Source organism: Hipposideros armiger, unplaced genomic scaffold, assembly GCF_001890085.2.
Source record: "Hipposideros armiger isolate ML-2016 unplaced genomic scaffold, ASM189008v1 scaffold_218, whole genome shotgun sequence".
NCBI lineage: Eukaryota > Metazoa > Chordata > Mammalia > Chiroptera > Hipposideridae > Hipposideros > Hipposideros armiger.
Genome location: NW_017731568.1, coordinates 2,289,120 through 2,309,332, shown reverse-complemented (window position 1 = coordinate 2,309,332; position 20,213 = coordinate 2,289,120). Strand labels below are relative to the sequence as shown.

The 20,213-nt window shown below is 41.3% G+C and overlaps 2 protein-coding genes across 7 annotated transcripts in view; both read left to right on the top strand.

Moving 5' to 3' along the window:
* Positions 1 to 6: 6 nt before the first annotated feature.
* Positions 7 to 2,605, top strand: FOXG1 (forkhead box G1). The gene has a single exon (XM_019654270.1). It carries the CDS (start codon positions 152 to 154, stop codon positions 1,049 to 1,051), a length of 900 nt encoding a protein of 299 aa, XP_019509815.1. The 5' UTR covers positions 7 to 151; the 3' UTR covers positions 1,052 to 2,605.
* Positions 2,606 to 3,438: 833 nt separating this feature from the next.
* Positions 3,439 to 20,213, top strand: part of LOC109389037 (uncharacterized protein encoded by LINC01551-like) — a 29,366-nt gene continuing 12,591 nt past the window's right edge. Inside the window, exons 1-5 of one of the 6 annotated variants that reach the window (XM_019654266.1) lie at positions 3,439 to 4,130; positions 5,176 to 5,263; positions 5,755 to 5,834; positions 10,256 to 10,385; positions 10,486 to 10,936. In XM_019654266.1, coding sequence (XP_019509811.1) covers positions 5,216 to 5,263; positions 5,755 to 5,834; positions 10,256 to 10,385; positions 10,486 to 10,572 — 345 coding nt within the window. In that variant the 5' untranslated portion in view covers positions 3,439 to 4,130; positions 5,176 to 5,215 and the 3' untranslated portion in view covers positions 10,573 to 10,936. Of the gene's footprint in view, positions 4,131 to 4,920; positions 5,264 to 5,328; positions 5,411 to 5,550; positions 5,631 to 5,754; positions 5,835 to 10,255; positions 10,386 to 10,485; positions 10,937 to 20,213 lie in introns of those variants that run through there. The other 5 variants (XM_019654265.1, XR_002125331.1, XM_019654267.1 and 2 more) reach the window with 5 other exon arrangements.

Here is a 20,213-nt window from a genome sequence, read left to right as displayed (position 1 = left end):
GCCCGTCGGGCCGGACGAGAAGGAGAAGGGCGCCGGGGGGGAGGAGAAGAAGGGGGCGGGCGAGGGCGGCAAGGACGGGGAGGGGGGCAAGGAGGGCGAGAAGAAGAACGGCAAGTACGAGAAGCCGCCCTTCAGCTACAACGCGCTCATCATGATGGCCATCCGGCAGAGCCCCGAGAAGCGGCTCACGCTCAACGGCATCTACGAGTTCATCATGAAGAACTTCCCCTACTACCGCGAGAACAAGCAGGGCTGGCAGAACTCCATCCGCCACAACCTGTCCCTCAACAAGTGCTTCGTGAAGGTGCCGCGCCACTACGACGACCCGGGCAAGGGCAACTACTGGATGCTCGACCCGTCGAGCGACGACGTGTTCATCGGCGGCACGACGGGCAAGCTGCGGCGCCGCTCCACCACGTCGCGGGCCAAGCTGGCCTTCAAGCGCGGGGCGCGCCTCACCTCCACCGGCCTCACCTTCATGGACCGCGCCGGCTCCCTCTACTGGCCCATGTCGCCCTTCCTGTCCCTGCACCACCCCCGCGCCAGCAGCACTTTGAGTTACAACGGCACCACGTCGGCCTACCCCAGCCACCCCATGCCCTACAGCTCCGTGTTGACTCAGAACTCGCTGGGCAACAACCACTCCTTCTCCACGGCCAACGGCCTGAGCGTGGACCGGCTGGTCAACGGGGAGATCCCGTACGCCACGCACCACCTCACGGCCGCCGCGCTCGCCGCCTCCGTGCCCTGCGGCCTGTCGGTGCCCTGCTCCGGGACCTACTCCCTCAACCCCTGCTCGGTCAACCTGCTCGCGGGCCAGACCAGTTACTTTTTCCCCCACGTCCCGCACCCGTCAATGACTTCGCAGAGCAGCACGTCCATGAGCGCCCGGGCCGCGTCGTCCTCCACGTCTCCGCAGGCCCCCTCCACCCTGCCCTGTGAGTCTTTAAGACCCTCTTTGCCAAGCTTCACGACGGGACTGTCCGGGGGACTGTCTGATTATTTCACACATCAAAATCAGGGGTCTTCTTCCAACCCTTTAATACATTAACATCCCTGGGACCAGACTGTAAGTGAACGTTTTACACACATTTGCATTGTAAATGATAATTAAAAAATAAGTCCAGGTATTTTTTATTAAGCCCCAACCCCCCCCTCCCCCGCCCATTTCTGTACGTTTGTTCAGTCTTTAGGGTTGTTTATTATTCTAACAAGGTGTGGAGTGTCAGCGAGGTGCAATGTGGGGAGAATCCATTGTAGAATATAAGGTTTGGAAGTCAAAATTATAGTAGAATGTGTATCTAAATAGTGACTGCTTTGCCATTTCATTCAAACCTGACAAGTCTATCTCTAAGAGCCGCCAGATTTCCATGTGTGCAGTATTATAAGTTATCATGGATCTATATGGTGGACGCAGACCTTGAGAACAACCTAAATTATGGGGAGAGTTTTTAAATGTTAAACTGTAATTTGTATTTAAGAAGCATTCGTAGTAAAGGTGCCCAAGAAATTATTTTGGCCATTTATTGTTTTGTCCTTTTCTTTCAAAAGCTGTTTTTTTTTCTTTTGTTTACTTTTAGACCAAAGATTGGGTTTTAGAAAATGCACTTGGTGTACTAAGTATTAAAAAAACAAACAAACAAAAAAAGGAAAGTTGTTTCAGTTGGCAGCACTGCCCGTTCAAATGAATTGGAAGGGGACAAAATTAATGATTGCCTTCAGTTTGTGTTGTGTATATTTTGATGTATGTGGTCACTAACAGGTCACTTTTATTTTTTCTAAATGTAGTGAAATGTTAATACCTATTGTACTTATAGGTAAACCTTGCAAATATGTAACCTGTGTTGCGCAAATGCCGCATAAATTTGAGTGATTGTTAATGTCGTCTTAAAATTTCTTGATTGTGATACTGTGGTCATATGCCCGTGTTTGTCACTTACAAAAATGTTTACTATGAACACACAGAAATAAAAAAATAGGCTAAATTCATATATATCTTGATACTTTTGTCTCTTTTATTAAGTAGAGCTAATTTTTTAAAAACCATTAAAGTGCTAGGGAATTCAAAGGCTTTTTCAGCCCACTAAAATTTAGACTGCTCCTTTCATTTAAAATTGAGACTTTAAAAATGAAAATAGTATTTTTTTTCCATTGTGGAGTCAAATTTTACGAGGAGCGGGCTATTTAATAAACACTAGCTTTAAACAAAGTGTAGGCTTTTCAACTGATATCTTTAAGTTTCTGTAGATATACAACATAAAGAGATAATTTAATTTTATGTGCATAGCTATTTACCTTGTGTTTATTTTCAAATCAGTTAATAGAATGCTTTTTATATATTTTGTTTCAGGTATCTTGTTTATAGCACTTGGAATATTATAAATAAATATATGTATATGGTTAGATAGCAGTGAATATAATACACACATATGTAATATATATAGACACACAGAACCCTTCAGTTCAGATACAATTTGCGCTATGAATGCTGCAAATATTTTTGTTTAAATATTTGTATTTATACTTTCTAAGTCAGCATTTATTTTTGTGGCTGTTTATCCACAATGAAAGAGTTCTAATAAAGATGTGCTGAAGTTGCAATATAGATTTTGCTGAAGTGATCACCTGTTGTAATGAATTGCAGATCAATGTTTATATTTTATTTTTAAATGATAACAATTTAAAATTCTAGATGTTCAGAAGCAAAATGCCTCTCTCATTTTCTTTCATTTTTACAATATAGAGGTATTTGATTCCCTTCTAAATGTCTGTATAACCTAGAGATTTGTTCCTTTTGCTTAGTCATAATTTTAACTTGCAATATACATATGCATGCATATATATGCATATATATACACACACATATATATATATGCATATATAAAAATCTGAAACAAAATGAAAACAATTTTGAACTGTTTCAGCAGCCCAACTGCTATGACTCCAGAAAATAATTAGAAAACCTAAGTAAAAGGTTTAGTAACTAATTGGATCCTGTGGTGAGTCCGTGGAGGACAAGTTGTTCATTTGTTACAATTGTATAGTCTGAAATGTGTTCTGCAGTAATGCAATAAGCTGGCTACTTCTTACAAAGGGCCCAATGAAAAATAATCTGTCCCCAAGATGTTATCGGCAAACACTTAGAGAGTTGCTCAGGGGAAAAAAAAAAAAGCCTAGGAGAGAAGCAAGGTGACTCAAATAGATTTGAAATAGAAATGCAGAATAGTTAATATTGGGACACGGGGGTGGGTGGGTTGTGAATGGAAGATAGAGGAACAGAGTGAGAGAGAGGGAGAGGAGAGAGAAATAGGATCTTTCAAGTTAAAAAAAAAAAGTCCCCCAATACCAAAAAGGGGAGAGAGAGAGAGAGAGAGAGAGAGAGAGAGAGAGAGAGAGAGAGAGAGAGTTTGTTAGAGAGAGGAGAGGGCCCTAAGAAAGACAGAACGATATAGGGGCCAGGAAAATTAAAAGACCTGGAACAAATTTATACAAATTGGGAGTAGACCAAAATAGACTTAAGACAGCTAGCTTAATTATCTCCTTTAAGCAGACTGGGCTTGATTTTATTTTCTTCCTATGAGAGCAGTTTCACAAAAGGTCCAAGTTCCTTGAAATTTAACAGTTTTTCAGAATGAAGCATGAAAGAAAATTCCACAAATAAAGTTGGTTTAAAAGGCAAATTTATGGCTTATATTAAAAATAGTGATAGAGTCCAAATGAATGAGGTTAGGCAAAGGAGGTCCCCACCACACATTTGTGAACCAAAACAGCTCAAAGAAAAGCATGTGTTTAGACTGAAAAAGGTGATGATGTATTGTTTGCTTTTACCATGGATTTTATTTGTGGAATGAGAATGTACTGGCACAGAAGAAATATAGTCTTTTGCCTATCAAAAGTTAAAGGAAAGTTGAACTATATTGAGGTAAAGGGACATAGATATAGAAGAAAAATTTCCCCCTTGAGTATTTTTTTCTGGACGTATTAAATAGCAATGTTTACTTGTGATAAGTGTTTATTTGCCTGGTTGAGAAATAGAATTTCAATGGCAAACGTCAGACTTTGAGGACAAGAGTAAAATTTACTTCTTTGATTTCATAAGAACTGAGGACTGGAGTGCAAATTCTACTTGGGTACATGTACAAATTACTTATATAATGGATGTGATTAGAAGTAAGAATAGCTTGTTTAATAGGCATACTAGATATGAGGAGGTGGAAAGAGAGAACTTTGTGAAGGCCTCCAGCAGCCCAATGTGAATATTTCCTTTATCTCTGTCTGTCCTATCATCCCTTAAATTATCTTCTTCAAAAACACAACAGTTTTTAGCATGGCATTTAATGATTTTTTTGCAACAAATTGGTTGTAATTTTGTGTTGATCTTTGTTGTCATCAACCTTTGCCAGTTAAAATTAGCTCATGCCAGAAAAACACTTCAAAACTTTTTGAAGCTTTTCTTCTTTCATACTTATAACTTTTTAAAATGAGATGGTTTGCTCTTTTTGAAATTTTGGAACTGAAAGTGATCACAACTTAAAATTTGAAATCTCAAATTACGGTTTATTTCCAGGTTTAAAGTATTTTACTTGAATTTGTCTGGTATAAAGTGGATACAAATTATAAATAAAACATTGAGAAAATGATTCAGTTAAACTAGAACAGTGAAAGGATTCTTCCAAATATATTTCTTCAACTTGTTACAAAATTGGGAATCAAGTGAACATAAAGTCAAGAAATAACAAGATTTAATACAAATATCTTTATGATCATATAAGATTTCATGTGGTTTCTATGACTTGCATAAAATTTAGGGTTAGAGAGGCAAAAACAAATGAATCTTGTAGTGTATTGATTATATATATATTTAAATTGGTGGATATTTCACCCTATGGATAAAGCGAATATATTTTCGAACTAATATAAATGTGTTTTTTAAGTGTTATCTACAACATTGTTGAGGAATTCGAATGCATTGAAGTAATTTTGCTTTTGAGAAATGCATTTTATGACTAGATAAAGTGGCTGGTTGTGTTTGGGACTAAATGCCTGTTGGAGAAATAGGCCAACAAAGGGTGAAGGTGAAGATCATTAGAGGTTTTAGAGCTGGCTGAGACGGGTTGCTGGGGTTGTGTAACTGTGCCTAGAGGGCGGGGTTCCTGTACATTCCTACTTCACCAGATAACCTGCCCCCAACACCACTCCAGCGTCTGCCAGACAGATGGAACTCTCCAATATGAAAATCTGCGCAGCCATTCCAACAAGCAGGGTAGGTGAAACGTGAATTAAAATTCTACCCCCCTTTTTTTTGTTTTTCTTCTTGAAGCTAGATCCTGGAGATATGGGAAGAATAGGGGTCATCTAGATCCTTCTTTTGCGCATACACGCGTCTCTGCGTTCTTACAGCTACCTACCTGTAAGAGTTCAAAGGCGCTTTCACAGTACTTCATTCTTGATTTTCTTTTGCATTTTCTTTTCTCTTTAAGTCTTTCTTTTCTCATCCCAATCATTCCCCCCTTCCCTACCCCCTCTCCAGGGCCTCCCTTCCCCGCCCCCCTTCCCCCCAACCACCAGCAGTTAAAATAATCCATCTCTTGGTTTTCGGCCCCCAAACCAATCTTTTCCCCACTGTAGCGGTGAGTTTCCCGGGACCTTGTCCTGAGGATGTAGGCCAAGGTGGCTCCGGGGAATGTGTGATGTAGTATTATGTTCTGAGTCTGTTTTCTCCCTTCCGATTTCTGTTTTTTCCCTCCACCCAAGACTCTGCGCGAGGTTGTGGGTGTCCGAAAGATGCGGAGGAAAAAGACTTCAGGACTGGGAGCGCTCTTACCCCAAGATCGGTAAGTGAAAGTGGTTTTCGGAGGGGAGGAGGGCTACGCCTGACTGCTTTTGATTGAGGCTTAAACCGCGATTTTGAGGTCCAGGGCTAAAGTGTTCCTTTTTTTTTTTTTTTGAAAAATTTCCTTAGCTGGACGTACCATCAACCACAATAGCTGAACGAATGCATGCTTTTTCCACGTCGACACAAAGTCACAGTGGTCCCTAAGAAAGGATGTAGACAGGACAAAGAGGGACCTGGAAAGAGTGAGGAAGGAAAACGGGAAGGGGTAGTGGGAGACAAATAGCTTCCAAAGTGCAAAATAATTTGTTTCGTGGAAATAGGATTTCTGAGTCTTACTGCAGCTGCGAGAATATCCTAAGTCGGCTCTCTTAACTTTCAAACCCATAGGTATTTATTTGCTCTCCCTATTTGAGCAAAAGCTGTTTGCTCGACTCGCCTCACTCTAAAGTTCTTTTTTCTTTTCCATCTTTTTTATTGGGGGCGGTAGAACGCCCCTCCTCCCCGTTTTCACACTAACACTGCCAACCTCCCCCAGAGCTGGCCCTCAGCCCGAAGCTCGGTGGCCTGGGTCAGGAAGAGGGGCCCCGCGGGGTTTAGCGGAACTGCCCCAGGTAGCGTGCGGCGCAGGACGGGGCTGGAAGGCTTCTCTTCCGCTTGTTCGAAGGACTGGGAAAGTGAGCACCGTTCTGGGCTTGACTTTCTCCCTGCTGGGAATATCCCAGTTCCCGGCTTTGGGAATCTCAGGCAAATAATTGATTCTTAATGCACACTTAGGGGACGTCAGTGTAAGCTCGACAGCCTGGCTGTCCCGAGAGTGGCTGCGAACACGCCAGACACAGGCTGGCTGGGCCCGAAGCAAATTTGGGGCCCCCGCGGCGGTTTCCTATTAGCGTTCCCAGCGCATCAGGGATCCCTGGATGAGAGGCATGACGGCCGGACGTGAAGTCCTTGCGGCAGGGACCCGGCAGCGTGGTTTTTTCGGGGTTTGGAATCATGTAGAAAAGTGACTTCGGCTGCAGAGTCCCGGCGGCGTTGGCGGCGCCGCAGCCGGGGAGAAGAGGCGCTCTCGGACTTGACGGCCGAGGGGAAGCCGGGCGCTGCACAGGGAGCAGCAAGGTGAGGGCGCTCTTGCCCAGGACAAGCAGAGCTCTGCGTTCGGTAGCTCGCACTGGCTGATGCCAGGAAAATTGACTCCAGAACCTTGGCTGGCGTGCTTCCCCACCGTTTTCCTTTCTTCTTGTTCATCTGTGTTATCCCCCTTTTCCCTTTCCCCCCTAAAAGTTGTCTTTTGTTTACTTGGTACAGTGTCAGATCTCAGCACTTATCTGCTAGTTGATAAAACTGTTTTCTATGTAATAGACATCTTTTTTTCTTTCCACTCCCTACTCCTCTTCCGCCTCGCCTTCTACCCCATTTTCCTTTTCTGCTCAACCCTGTGGTCCAAAGTGGAAAGGCTCTTAAGGAAAATAGGTAGCCTTGGGGGTGGAAACTCCCTGAACACTAAGGGTGGCCCTGGGTTGGGGAGAGGGAGGCAGGGGTTTGGTGGGCATAGCATCCCGTGTGTGTGTGGGAGATTCTCGGACGGTGGTCTTCAGCCTTGGAAACACAACGGAAAGGAAAGGACATTGCAGAATAGAGCTTATCCACTTCTGATGTTCCCCCCATCCCCCTAAGACCCAATTTCGATGCTTCAATCATCCTCACGTGGCCCTCTATCAAAACTTGAGGCAGGCAGGAATTCAGAAATTGTTGTAATCAGGAAAGGCATTTAAAGGACCTTTAAAATAATAACAAATAACTCAAAATTATGTTTGTGGGAGTGGGAGGGGAGATAAGATGCACCACATCCTTTTCATGGTCTGTTGCCTAATGTATAATCCTCTACCCTGGTCTTCCGCCTTTCGGAAGAGCTGCACTGGAGGAAAGCACATTGCACATTATGATATTAGGAGATTCGTGTCTGAATAAAAAGTGTTGAGTTGCCAGACACGTTAGGATACTCATTTTTGCCTTAGGTTTAATTTTCCTACCCAGGTAGCGCTCCCTGAATGGCGTCGTCTAATTCAGTTTTATTCCCCTTTCTTCCCCTCTTATTGTCTCCTTCTTTGAATCAGAGTGCACTGAAGGTGCAAACATCTTCCTCCAGGTCTGGATGGCCAGGCTTTGTTGATCCATTGATTGAGCAGGAAGACTAGACACTGTAGTGGGTTAGGGAGAACTGTCTCTCAGTCCTTTCATTTTCTCACTGCTCCAAAATAGCGACCTGATCATTGTTGTTTGAAGTTACATTATCTGTTAAATTAGCCCTAAATAATAACGGATGATATTTTCCATTTGGATCTGGTTGCCCTTGAATTCTTTTCCCTAGATGGGAAGGAGAGGAGTCAAAGACAATGCTTGATCATATGAAAATGAATATAATCAAAATCAATATTTATGTGCTGGTGATATTATGTAAGAGAAATCACTTTCAAAGAAGCTGAATTTCATAAATAAATTCTTTTAGAGGCCTATGCTTCAGAAGGACCACACTAATTCAAGGATGAATGTAAATAAACATCTTTGTTGATTAAAAAAATATGAACACCATATTTTCATTACTCTACAAAATCTAAATACTCAAACTCATCATATACCGGTGCTTGCTAATCTAAATTAATTCTGTCCTCCAGGGATAAATATTCTCAAAAAGGAAATTTAACTTTAAGCAAAATCTGAAATGTTGTTTTAGATATGAATTTCTAGAAATCCAAAGTATATTTATTTCTTTGAGTCAGACACTTGTTTGTTTTGCAATCATTATATGAAACAATTTTGGAATAGCGCAGATGCTCCTCCCGCCCCTTGTTTCAGATTGCTTGCATATGCAGGCTTGGGCATGAGGGCTTCCAGGGTATATTAAAGAAATGACATTTTTCTTATTTGTTTTAACAAAAGGCCCAAAGAATCTTTAAACCCAACGGTATTAGGTAGTTGAAAAAAATCTTTAAAAATAATGAGCACTATTGTGTTTTTCCTATTAAAATGTGCTGAATGAATAATTAGAGGCTATGATGAAGGTTGAAAAATTCAGAACAAGGATAAGGTGATCATTTTATTATTTAATACTTTTATAATTTTTATAATTAGTGATGTAAAGTTGGCAAAGCTTTCTTAGAAAAAGTAGAGTACTCCTCCTACTCCATCCAAAGTACTTCAAACAGAATGAAGTAAAATCAGGTAGAACTGGCAGCAGCGCTTGCTTACTTATTTATTTACTTACTTATTCCAGTAGTAGTGATAGTATTAGTGGAGTTGGAAAATATACTTTTAATTATACATTTTGAGCTCTGATTGCAGGTTGGAAGACTAAAATCGATCATTCCTACATCGATAGTGTTGTCTATTACTGCATTGATTTGTGTTTATTTATGCAGAGGCTTTCGGTTATTTACTTACATATTTCAGCATCTGCCTCTTGATTATTATCACAGGTTGGTTTTAATGAAAGCACTTTTATAGGAAACACACTTGACAGATCAATTTTAAGTAAACCTGATAGGGAATTATGGCAACCCAAAGAGTTTATGAAATTACTTATTCGTACTTGCTTTTTAGCAATTAGGAACCTGTTTCTGATTAAAACCTCGTGCTATTTGAAAACTTCTGTTCTTCTTTTGTAGTGACGTATTTCAATAAAATAGAAAAACAGATAATTTTATGGTGTCAGATATGATAGAATGAAACTGATGAATAAAAGCCTTGTTGTCTTTTTTCTGTTGGCATGACTAGGTTACCCTAATAATAAGGTGGCTGCTGGGTTTACTAATGCTTTAGATGAAAAATCAAGGAGCAGCAAGATTTGAATACAGAAATGGCCTTGTTTTAAAACATGCATCGACTCTAAAATTATGCCAGGAGTACTTATGCTGAACAGGATACTCCAGAGTTCTTCAGTACATATCAAATACATACACTCATCTATTCTATTATTTAGTGTATGTGGGCCATTATATCTTATAAAGATAGGCATTTCTCTTGAACTAATAGCTCACTAGTGAATGTTATGCATCAGGGCTCATTTGAACAAATAAGACAACCAAAGACCACGGGGTGTGTCTTACACGTACAAGGCAATAGTGGGAGACTACGATGCTTTTGATGCTTTCGAGTTTGTGCTTCTCTTATTGTCATTACAAAATGCTGAAAGATGACTTGGTAATTTGAAAGTAAAAGTAGCATAATTTATCAAGGGCTATTTACTCCTCGTTTTATAGGACTTTTCCTGCTGTTTGGAGGATGAATCTTTCCTTTCTAATTATTTGGAATACATCTACCAAATACAGTTTACAGTCCTATTCTTTCTCTCTTGAGCTCCCCCATCCCCTCCACTATTTGCGAGGAATATAGGGAGGAAAATTAACCGAATTCTTTCTTGAGGACGAAAGGGCCTTGGGAGATGGAAAAGGAATTAATCTCCTCACCCTGGCGAGGTTTCCTGAAACTACTTAACCTCAGCATCTGCGCTGTGAGAGGTGGAGCCTCGCAGTCCGGCGGCTGCAGACAGGAGGTGGGCGAGCCTGGGGACCTCAAGCTTTGCAGAAGGTTGAAAGGAGGAACGGAGGGAGAGCTTTGAGTTTGTTTATTTTATTTTTCTGTCCTGTGCCAAGCCCTTGAAGCTAACACAGGAACATGGCCCTTTAGGACCAAGCACTCTTGGCATTCTTTCGAGATTGAGATTCCAGCGCAACGGATGAACAGGACTTAAATCTAGGGTGTGCTCACCCATCCCTCCCTCCGTCTTTTCACGCACGCACCAGCTCGTCCTCACGTGTATCACCGTAGTGGACAGTGTTGACTTGAATTGCTCTTTCTCGCTCCAAGCCTTTCCTATGAATGAACCCGAAAACACTCGACAGGTCGTGAATAATCGTTTTAATGAGTGTGCAAAGCGTGCGACGGGGTGCACCGAGCTGTCGGGTTAAACAAACAACTTGTTCCCTGACCAAATCCGATTGTCAAAGTGCAAAGTGATGTCAGTACTATTTCCATTGCCCTTCGGAAAACCACAGATCTGATACACGGGCGTCCAATTTTCTCCATTAAAGAAAAATAACAATATTTTCCAACCGTATATGTGATCTTTAATATTAATCTGAGCCAAACAAAACCTCATTTGAGAGCCAGAGAAGTAGTCATTGTCGCTGCCTCAAAAACAAATCGAAAGAAAAGGAAAACAAGGAAGAAAAATATAAAAAGTCTGAGAATTTTTTGATAGCTTACACATCATTGCTAATCAATATTGTAAAAATCTTACCTTTATGTATTTTATATAGCTCACTAGAGGCAAATACCAAGTTAACTGTACCTAATCAACTGGGAATGGTAATTTGGTCCTGTACTAAAACATTCTCTGAACTCCTAAGGACTTTTTCTATTGAAAATTGAACGAAAATATTTGCTGTTTATGTTAACCTGTGAGAAAATGAATGGATAAGTAGTTCCCACATTTATGCTTTCAAGGAAGACAGTTTGCAGGGCAGTAATGGGAAAGGAACCCTGATGGGCCACCATCTAAAACAATAACAAAAAGCACAAGTGAGTTCTTCACAAACCACACTGTCTCCCCGCCCCCACCCCCCCTTTTTGCACAACCGCACTGGGGAAACATTCTGCATCTTTCCCATCCAGTGAAAAGATCTACTTGGAATCAGCTGCATGTGCTCCTTTCCTTGTTCATTTTTAAATCTTTCACAATTACAAACATCAAAAACCACATGAAAAATAAGAAAATAAAACCTCAAAAGATTTTTCAAAAATCCCTTTTACATATGCCCTTTACAAATTTTGAGGGGAGATGTGTAAAATGTTTTCCCTGCCAGCATCCTATATACAGTCACAAACAAAATGGCCAAGATGCTTGAAAATCAGTGTGTTAATTCCAATTAACTAGCTCCTTTAACTCAAAAACAATATAGGAAGAGTAAGGTTTATATTTTCATTGGATTAAGTACTATAGGTTATGTATCTTCTTTGTTAAAGATAAAAAACATATTATGTCCTACAGTCTGAAAGGTTATCTGTCCTCTAGTAATTGTAATCAGCTTGTACAAATGAAATATTGGGGATATGGCACACAGAAGATGGAAACTCAGCAGCATTTAATCACTCAGCTCTTACTGGCCATACTGTCGTCTATACATCTGTCAGTCTTTTTGATCATCTATTTTACACATGAATGTCAATATACAACTGATTGCAATTAAATGAATTAATCCACCTAAAACATATAACTATTTGACAAAGTAAGCAATTTCTTATGGGAGTCATAGTTTTGTTATTATGGGTGCTAGTTTTTATATATCTGTGTAAGTTTAACCTATACTGACTTAAAATGGAAAGTACTGAAATTCAGTTTCCATCATCAAAACTTGGAAAAGACAACCAGTAGTTTAGGACAGTGATTTTGTTGATTTTAACTGTTATCTAGTGAATGTATCAGAATATCAATTCAAAATAGTCTTTATTTTCTAGGAAATTTGACAAAAATGACTATCAAAAAGTAGGGGCTTGCATTTTTCATTGTTTTCACTATTTTGGGGATACAATGGACTGTGAAGTTGTTCCCTAAACAGTTTTCTTCTCTGTGGGCTGACTGAGTTGAGGAATTTTAGGAGTCAGTGAAAAAGCCACATCCATTTCTGTTTTAGATGCACAAACAGCAAAGCTCGAGGGTGGTTGTATGTGTGTGTGTGTGTGTGTGTGTGTGTGTGTGTGTGTGTGTGTGTGTGTGTGTGTGTGTGTGAATTTAAAGAACTACACTATGAAAACATTAATTATATTTGAAAGAGAGCAGAGAGCTTGTTGTGGAGAGAACTGCATTACTGAAGTTATATTCCATGGAACTTGTCTGTGGAGAGAGCTGAAATTGTATACCTGCCTTATAACAAGAGGTGCAGTGAGGTGCATAACAAGAGCAAAGAGATGAAGGAGGCAAACTTGGAGGGGAATGATCTTAGCTATCTGAGTGATCCTAAGCAGAGTGAATCCATGTGCAGATGCAAATCACGTGGAGAACACGCACGGGGTCTTTGTTCTCTGTCAACAAAAACAAATATATATTTTTTCCTCTACCAAGCAAATCACAGAATGATCTTAGCTGAATTTGGAGGAGGGGGAAAGGTTGAGAGACTAAGACTATTTCAATTATCATATTTATGATTCCCAAGTCCTGTTTTTTTTCACAGCTGCCAAATTTTATATCCAAAATTTAGATTCCCTTCCTCCCAAATCCTACATTGGTATGAATCATCCCTGATCATTTTTAGTTTTTGGCTTAATAACTAGTTTTCAGCATTAAATTACTGATAAACTAATTAATCTGACTAATGTTCCTAAACTCCTGTTGAATAGTATAATAGATGCAACAACACAAATAAAATCTGCAGCAATAATGACAAAAATAAAATGTTAATAATAATAATGCAAACAATAATAGTGGAAACAATTTTAAAATAATTTCTCTGGCTGACAGGATGAAGATGAAATTTGTGTTTCACGACTGTAGTGGGGCAATACTCTGATTTCTTGTGTCACTGGTTAAATGAATGATCCTTCCAGCCCAACTCAAGTGTTCTAACTGAGACTTCCTTGGTTTAATATGGTAGATCATTTTACTGGCACTGAGTACTTTTGTACCCACTAGTCTTCATTGCTACGGGCATGTCCCCCTTGGACACCATTCAGAAGTAAATCAACCTGGGAATGAGAGTGGGAGCAGAGGCATAAATGTGAAGGGATTCTTGAGTAGAAGGACCTGGTGCCTCTGGCTGGAGCTTTGCTGGTGAATGGGCAAGTTGTCATATGTGGGAATCATGTTCTCGGAGCTAAGGAGTTTGAGATGGACAAAGTACCTCCGTTATGAGGTTCCTGTGACTGACTCCAAAGTGAACAGTGGCCTTGAGAAAACCAGGCCATGGTGCAAGACATAAAAATTAGGAATTAGGTCCCCTTGGATGAATTCTTTTGATTTCTTTAGGGATGGATAGAAAGGGGACAATGAAGTGAAGGGAGGAGACCAGGTTGAAGATTTAACTGGTGGTGATGTAGCTAGAAAAGCTAAGCACATCTCCTCACGAGGAAGGAGAGGTGCTTTTGTCAATTGTAAACCTGCCAAGGTTTATTGTTCTAGGTGCAAGAACAGCCACCAGTTTCTGAGGCTAGGCTGGAAAGAATCTGCCAGTGAGTCTGTATCTGCAGAAATCTCTCTTCTCAGCCCAGTGTTTTCCCCATCTCCTGAGCCCCCTGTATCCCCACCAAAGAAAAAAGAAACGAAAGAAACTAAAAAGTAGGTGGGGAGGGAATTAGACTCAATGTTTGTCAGGCAGATGTTGGGGTTAAAGCAGGTTGTTTGATAAGTGCCTTCATTTGTGGAGGGGAAAGAAAGCTGGTTAGTAGAGGAAGGGCGTTTGGTTATAGGAGAAGAAAGTGAAGACTGAGACAGAAATTCCCTGGCAGCCCAGCGGCTAGGGCCAAATGGAAAAGGACATTAGCTATAGAAGGGCAGTCTGGGAAGCAAGGAAGCTTAACTGTTAAATATTTTTGCTTTGCTCTGTTTTCCTGTAAATTACTGTAGTCCTGAAAATTTATGAGAAAACAAAATCTGCATGCTTTGTTAAGAAACAAATTACAAAAAGAAAGACATAACTATCAATACTCAGTTTTGTCCTCTAGAAAACTTTCTTCCCTTAGATATTGTCTTCAAACACACACACACACACACACACACACACACACACACACACACACACACACACACACTCCATAACTAAACCAAACAGTAGTTAAAGGAAGAAAGGGAGGGGAAAAAAGGACGCAACTTCCCTGCTGGTTGTACATGCATCCACCTCTTCACCTTTCACAGCAGGGAGGCGGAACAATTCTTTTTCATTTCCATCTAGTCTGTACACTTACAAAAGTATGAAAATATTCCAGTTTATGAGAATATGATTTCACTAAAGATTAGCAAAGATCAAGGAGCTTTCATTTCTAGGGATAAATTCACTGAGGTGATGCTTAGTCTGCAACGGGAGAAAGGCAGCTTTGGCTGCAACTGTGTATTGCTCTGCTCTTCAACGGTAGCCCAGGCTTTTCCCCTGCACTAAAAATAATTAATAACTAAGTTCATTTCCGCTCTCCCAGAAGTACAGCTCTGCAACTTGAACTCAAACTGGAGTTTTACATATAAAATCCAATTCTAATATAAAATAATACTTTAAGGACAATCTTCTCAGTTATTGTGATTGTTTTTCATGTGTTTGAATGGTCTCTGGTTAAGACAATTAAAGATAATTAAAAGAAGTCAACAATGACAGTAAAAGTGGCCTTCAATCCTGTTATATACACCCCCCAAATATGGCTGTTAAGAACTCATTTTCAAAAATTTTGGTTTTAATTGTATATAACTGAGAACCTCTGAGTCACTGGAGACATGCCTAACTAAAAAAAAAAAGTTAATACTTTGTAGTGAGAATATTTGACAGAAAGTAAAGAAACAATAAGAAAAGTTATTTCACAAAGTAGTAAAAGTCATGCAGAATTCATGTGCACTCAGTTTATGTACCCATTTAACAAAATTAATAGGCTTCTATATTCTAATCTTAAAAAATCTTTAGCCAACATAAACCAGATATTTAAATGCTTATACATATGTATCATATATATCATGCTGCATAGTTCAAATATGTATGTTTATTTTATAGAAACTAAGAGCTAAACAAATATTAGCATTTCTGACTTTTTAACCACCAATAATTGGGGTTTATTTGTGATCTGTAAACACTAAAGGAAAGCCAGAACCATTACATTTTGTTTAGATTTTTATTATGAAGCACATATAGATTTCTTTCTATCTTGGGGTGTGCAAAAAGAGTAAGGAATTTAGGGGTAAGTGGAATTAAGATCTATATACATTTTCAGTAAACCAAGATGTAACTTCATTTTTTAAACATTAACATCCAACTAAATAAAAGAAATATATACAGTTTCAAAGACAGGAGAGGTAAGCCCAAGTCAAGCAATGCTCTTTCAGAAAGGGAATGGCTTCAAGCGATGCTCAATAACGTTTTTTCCAACAAAGAATTTTCAAGGCAGATACAGCCAGATCTACTGCACAAGTGGCAACGCCAATATTTTAGAGATGGGCTGTGTGTGTGTGGGGGGGAAGGGGTTTAATGGACTGGCACTCCGCATATTCATGAAGAATACTACTCCTTTGAATAGGGTTGTGTGATGTCTATCATGCTCCTTAAGAAAGCGGAGGAGGCAGGTCTGGAGGGTGGACATATCCAAACATCCTAACCATTGCCAATGGTGAAAGGATATAGTTTGTGTAGAACAGTAAAGGATTCCATGCCATGAGAGGAACTGCAAAAGCTTACTGGTCCTATCATATTTGTTCTCTTTTAAGAACACATTTCAAAAACGTATCGTTTCCACTAGGCTCTCACTTGCAGTTATGGCTTCACAGACAGCAGCCAGCTTGTCCAATGCATCACTCCAGTATTGAAAAGAAAACAATGAACAAGAAAAATATAGTCTTATCAAAGAAATTCTCATTGGCAGTTGGAGAATAGGGAAGAGGGAGGCTTCAAAACAGAATCGTGGGAGGAGAGCAATACTCCTTAGGTGAGTTTTAGGAAGATGCTAAGTAAAATGCTATTTAGAAATTGTGATTAATCGAGCAGTTTAAATACAAATCTGCCGGAAATCGTGCTCTCTGCGACAGAAAATGAAGGAATTTATGCATATTCTAATTTTCTCTCTTTGGCTGCTATTTTGGAGGAAGAGACTTCTTTTGCTGATGGTGGGACTTTTTTGTTCTGCACAGGAAATGTGTAAATGAACACAAATGTTTTTTTTCCCCCTCTTTCCATTTCTCTTCATACCTCCTCCCCCTGCGTGCTCAGTTCTGAGGCCACTGATCCCAGGGTTTCTCCCCATTCCCAGGATGGTAGGGGGCAGGCGGGGCAGGGAAGGGGTGGGGGGGGGTCAGGGCCCCTCTGGGTCACTAAACCGTTGGAAATTAACATAAGAGTTTCCATTCCATCTTTGGACATTCAAAGAGTGTAGAGAGTGAGGTGTCCTACGTTTCAAAGCTATTTCCTCTCACAACCTAATTCCCAGTGACGATCAGGTTGAGGACAGCTTAAAAGTGATCTTATAAACATGTTGTGAAGATCTATTGACCTTTAGTGCCGGGTCCAAACACTTTCCCTCGCACATCCCTGGGAGCAGACAGGGCTGGTGCATTTAAATTATATTAAGACCGGCAAGGAGCTCTCTCGCTCTCCTAGTCTGTTGTAAATAGTTGCCTAACGCTGAGAACGCGTACAGTGGAGCGCTGCGGTCGTTGTGTGTTTTGATGGCTATGTAAGGAAGAGACCTCCTGAGACGGTCCAATGAAGTGAGTGGGATGAAGGTACGGGTGGGGGGGCGACTCCATCCACGGGCGGAGGGAGGGAGAAGGGGAGAGAGACTGAGAACCGGGGGGAAAGAGAGGCGCTCCTTCTCCGAAGGCTCCCCGCATTTGCACGCCGGGCTCAGAGCTTCAGAATGAATTCCAGGGCGGGGGAGACACACTGAAACCAACTGCGCGTTTCTACCTTCTTTTCTATACCCTGGATAAACATCCTGGAGGCAACCTGATGCTTAGCAATTTAATTTCAGAGGAGCCCGGTGACGCCCCCCCCCCCCCCCCCCCCCGGGGCTCACGGAGCACTGCCGCCTTTACCCGCGGCTTCCGCAGAGGCTGGAGCCCGAGCTCTGCCAGGGGCCCCGCTCGCCCCGCGGAGCCCGGCCGGGCCTCGGGGAAGGAGGAGCGGGGCGGTGAGAACAAAGCCCCCCGACGGGCTCCTTCCGCGCACGCACCGGCCGTGCCCTCCGCGAGCGCCCGCTGGCTACCGCCCCAGCCGCCCGCGCTGCGTCGCGCTTCCCGCCGCGGCCCGCCCCCGCTCGGCAAGCGCCGGGCAGGTCAGCGCCCTCGGGCCCGGCGAGGCGTCGGCTGCCCGGCCCGTGCCGGCGTGGGGCGCGCAGGTCCGCCTCGGAGCACGCTGGGAGGGGCGCTCAGGCCTTGCCCTGAAGAGCTCACGTCGACCTTACCGCCACATTGAGGAACCTCTTCGGGAAGGCTCCAAAATCCCTATGTGGCCGAAAGCCTGCTGGGATGTGACAGGGCCTTGTGGTCACAGAAAACCCTGAGAGGCGTCGTGTGGCCTCGGCTCCAGAGGGAAGCCCGCCCCGGGCCATGTGTCCCGCGCCCTCCAGGTCCGCACTTCCGGTCCCTGGGGGCTCGGAACCTGCCCTACCCCTAGCACTTCCGCCTCGTGGGCTCCGGCGCTTCCGCCCACTCACGTGGCTGAAGGAAATCGTGGAGAACTCTTTTCTGTATCTTTCAGGTGGCTGATGGGACCTTCACCTGTTCCCTTCATTCCTTTCTGTTTTGAATTTCCTTTGATTTCTTCACTTGCTCAAACTTGGCAGGGGATTAGGGGTTGGGGTGTAGTGGAGGGCGGCCAGAGGTTGAGAGTTAAGGTGCATCGAAGATAAGTCTTTTTTGTTTGTTTGTTTGTTTGTTTTGTTTTGGTCTTTTCAGATAGCCTGCCCTTTCTGAATTCCTTACATAAATTCACATCAACAACTGAGATGTAGGCCTTTTTAACCCCTAGGGCTAGGCCAGTACCTGCACTTAGTAGGCATGCAATAAACGTTGAACGAATTACTGGATAAATGATGTTGCTTCTTTGGGGTCATGGTACTTATGGTTAGTAGGTATCCTCAGAAGTGGGCTGACCTCTGACTTCTGATGTTTAGTTGAAGTCAAGTGAGAGGTTAATAAATGATTTTTATAGGTATGTTGATGTTCTTTGGGGACACCCAAAAACTGGGAGGAAATCTCTTAAGAGTTCTTGAAAATGTTTTCTGGAACTTAGGTAAAACACAGTAAAAAATGCTGTGTTTTAGAATTTGGGGATTTATTGACTCTTCTGTAGCTTTCCCCCTTTATATTTTGCTTTCTTTTTAAAGCTTTACTTTCTGTGGTAAGAGGTCAAGACCCTATGAAGTTAATCTCTTGTAGCCAATTTGAGGCAAAAACAGATTTCTCTTTTGCTTTCAAGCTACGTTATAGTTTAACTTTCGCCAACCCTAATTCCCTTCTATGTTGTGTCTTCTGTATCATTCAGCTGTTTTTGTTCTTTACAATAACATTTGTTTTAAATGCCATAAGAACTTTTTGGAACCAGGAGATAAATTTTATCATTGTGAATTTGTGAGAGTGGATTCAGTCAGTCAACATACGTTAAATGCATATTCTACAGAGCACTAGTTGTGTATGTAACCTGTAGACTGATCCCTAGAGCATTAATGTTCCACGTTCACTGACTAAAACAGTAAAAAAATATAAGCAATAAGGTAATAACCATGAAAATAATTTGAAAGTTATAATTGCTAATCAAAATTAAAGTGTTGTATTTATTAGCATCATTATTAAGAAGCAGCAGAGGGATACAAATAAGATTCGATCTTGTCCTCTGGGAACTTACGATCTAGTTGTGCATAAATTAAATGTGAATTGATAGAAACAGCTACTAAGGAATATTCAGTATCTGGCATATTGAGAACACTCAGTAAATAATTGCCTCAAATTAATTGGCACTCATGTCATTCTTTTAATGGAAATATGATACTGATAAGAAATAAAGGAAGGATTAATTAGGAAAACGTTCATGGCGGAAATGAATTTGTCCTTTATGTGCCACGTAAGAAGATTGGAATATGGAAGCTGTGTTTGGGGGCGGGTAAATGTGGTATTCATGGAGAATGAGACAGATGTTTGATGAGGCGGAATTTGGTGGTAATTTGTAGGAAGGCTTAAAGACCAGAGGGGTTTGTATTTGCTAGAGGTGATCGAGATCTATGCCCTATGTGCAAACGATGGCATGATTAAAATTGAGATTTATATTTAAAATAATTCTATCCAGCCACTCAGTGTAGTGAAAACTGAGGAAGAAAGAGAAAGAGTAAGAGAAAAGATTTGGGTACAGTTCTGGAGTGGGATATTATTAGAGAGTATCTATAGACAGAGCCATCATTAGGACCTTTCTCCCCAGTTTTTATATAATGGAAATTACATTGAAATGATAACATTAGTGATGAGCCTTGAATAGGACAAGAGCCACAGTACCACTGCAATCAGTACTACCTCTTTGTTTTTCATTGCTGGTGGTGCTAGGGAATATTAGGTGACTGACGGTGACTGGAAGTTAGTCATTTACCCATCATTCATATTTACTTATTATTCAGTTGCAGTAGTTCTGAACTGGGTGTGATTTTGAACACC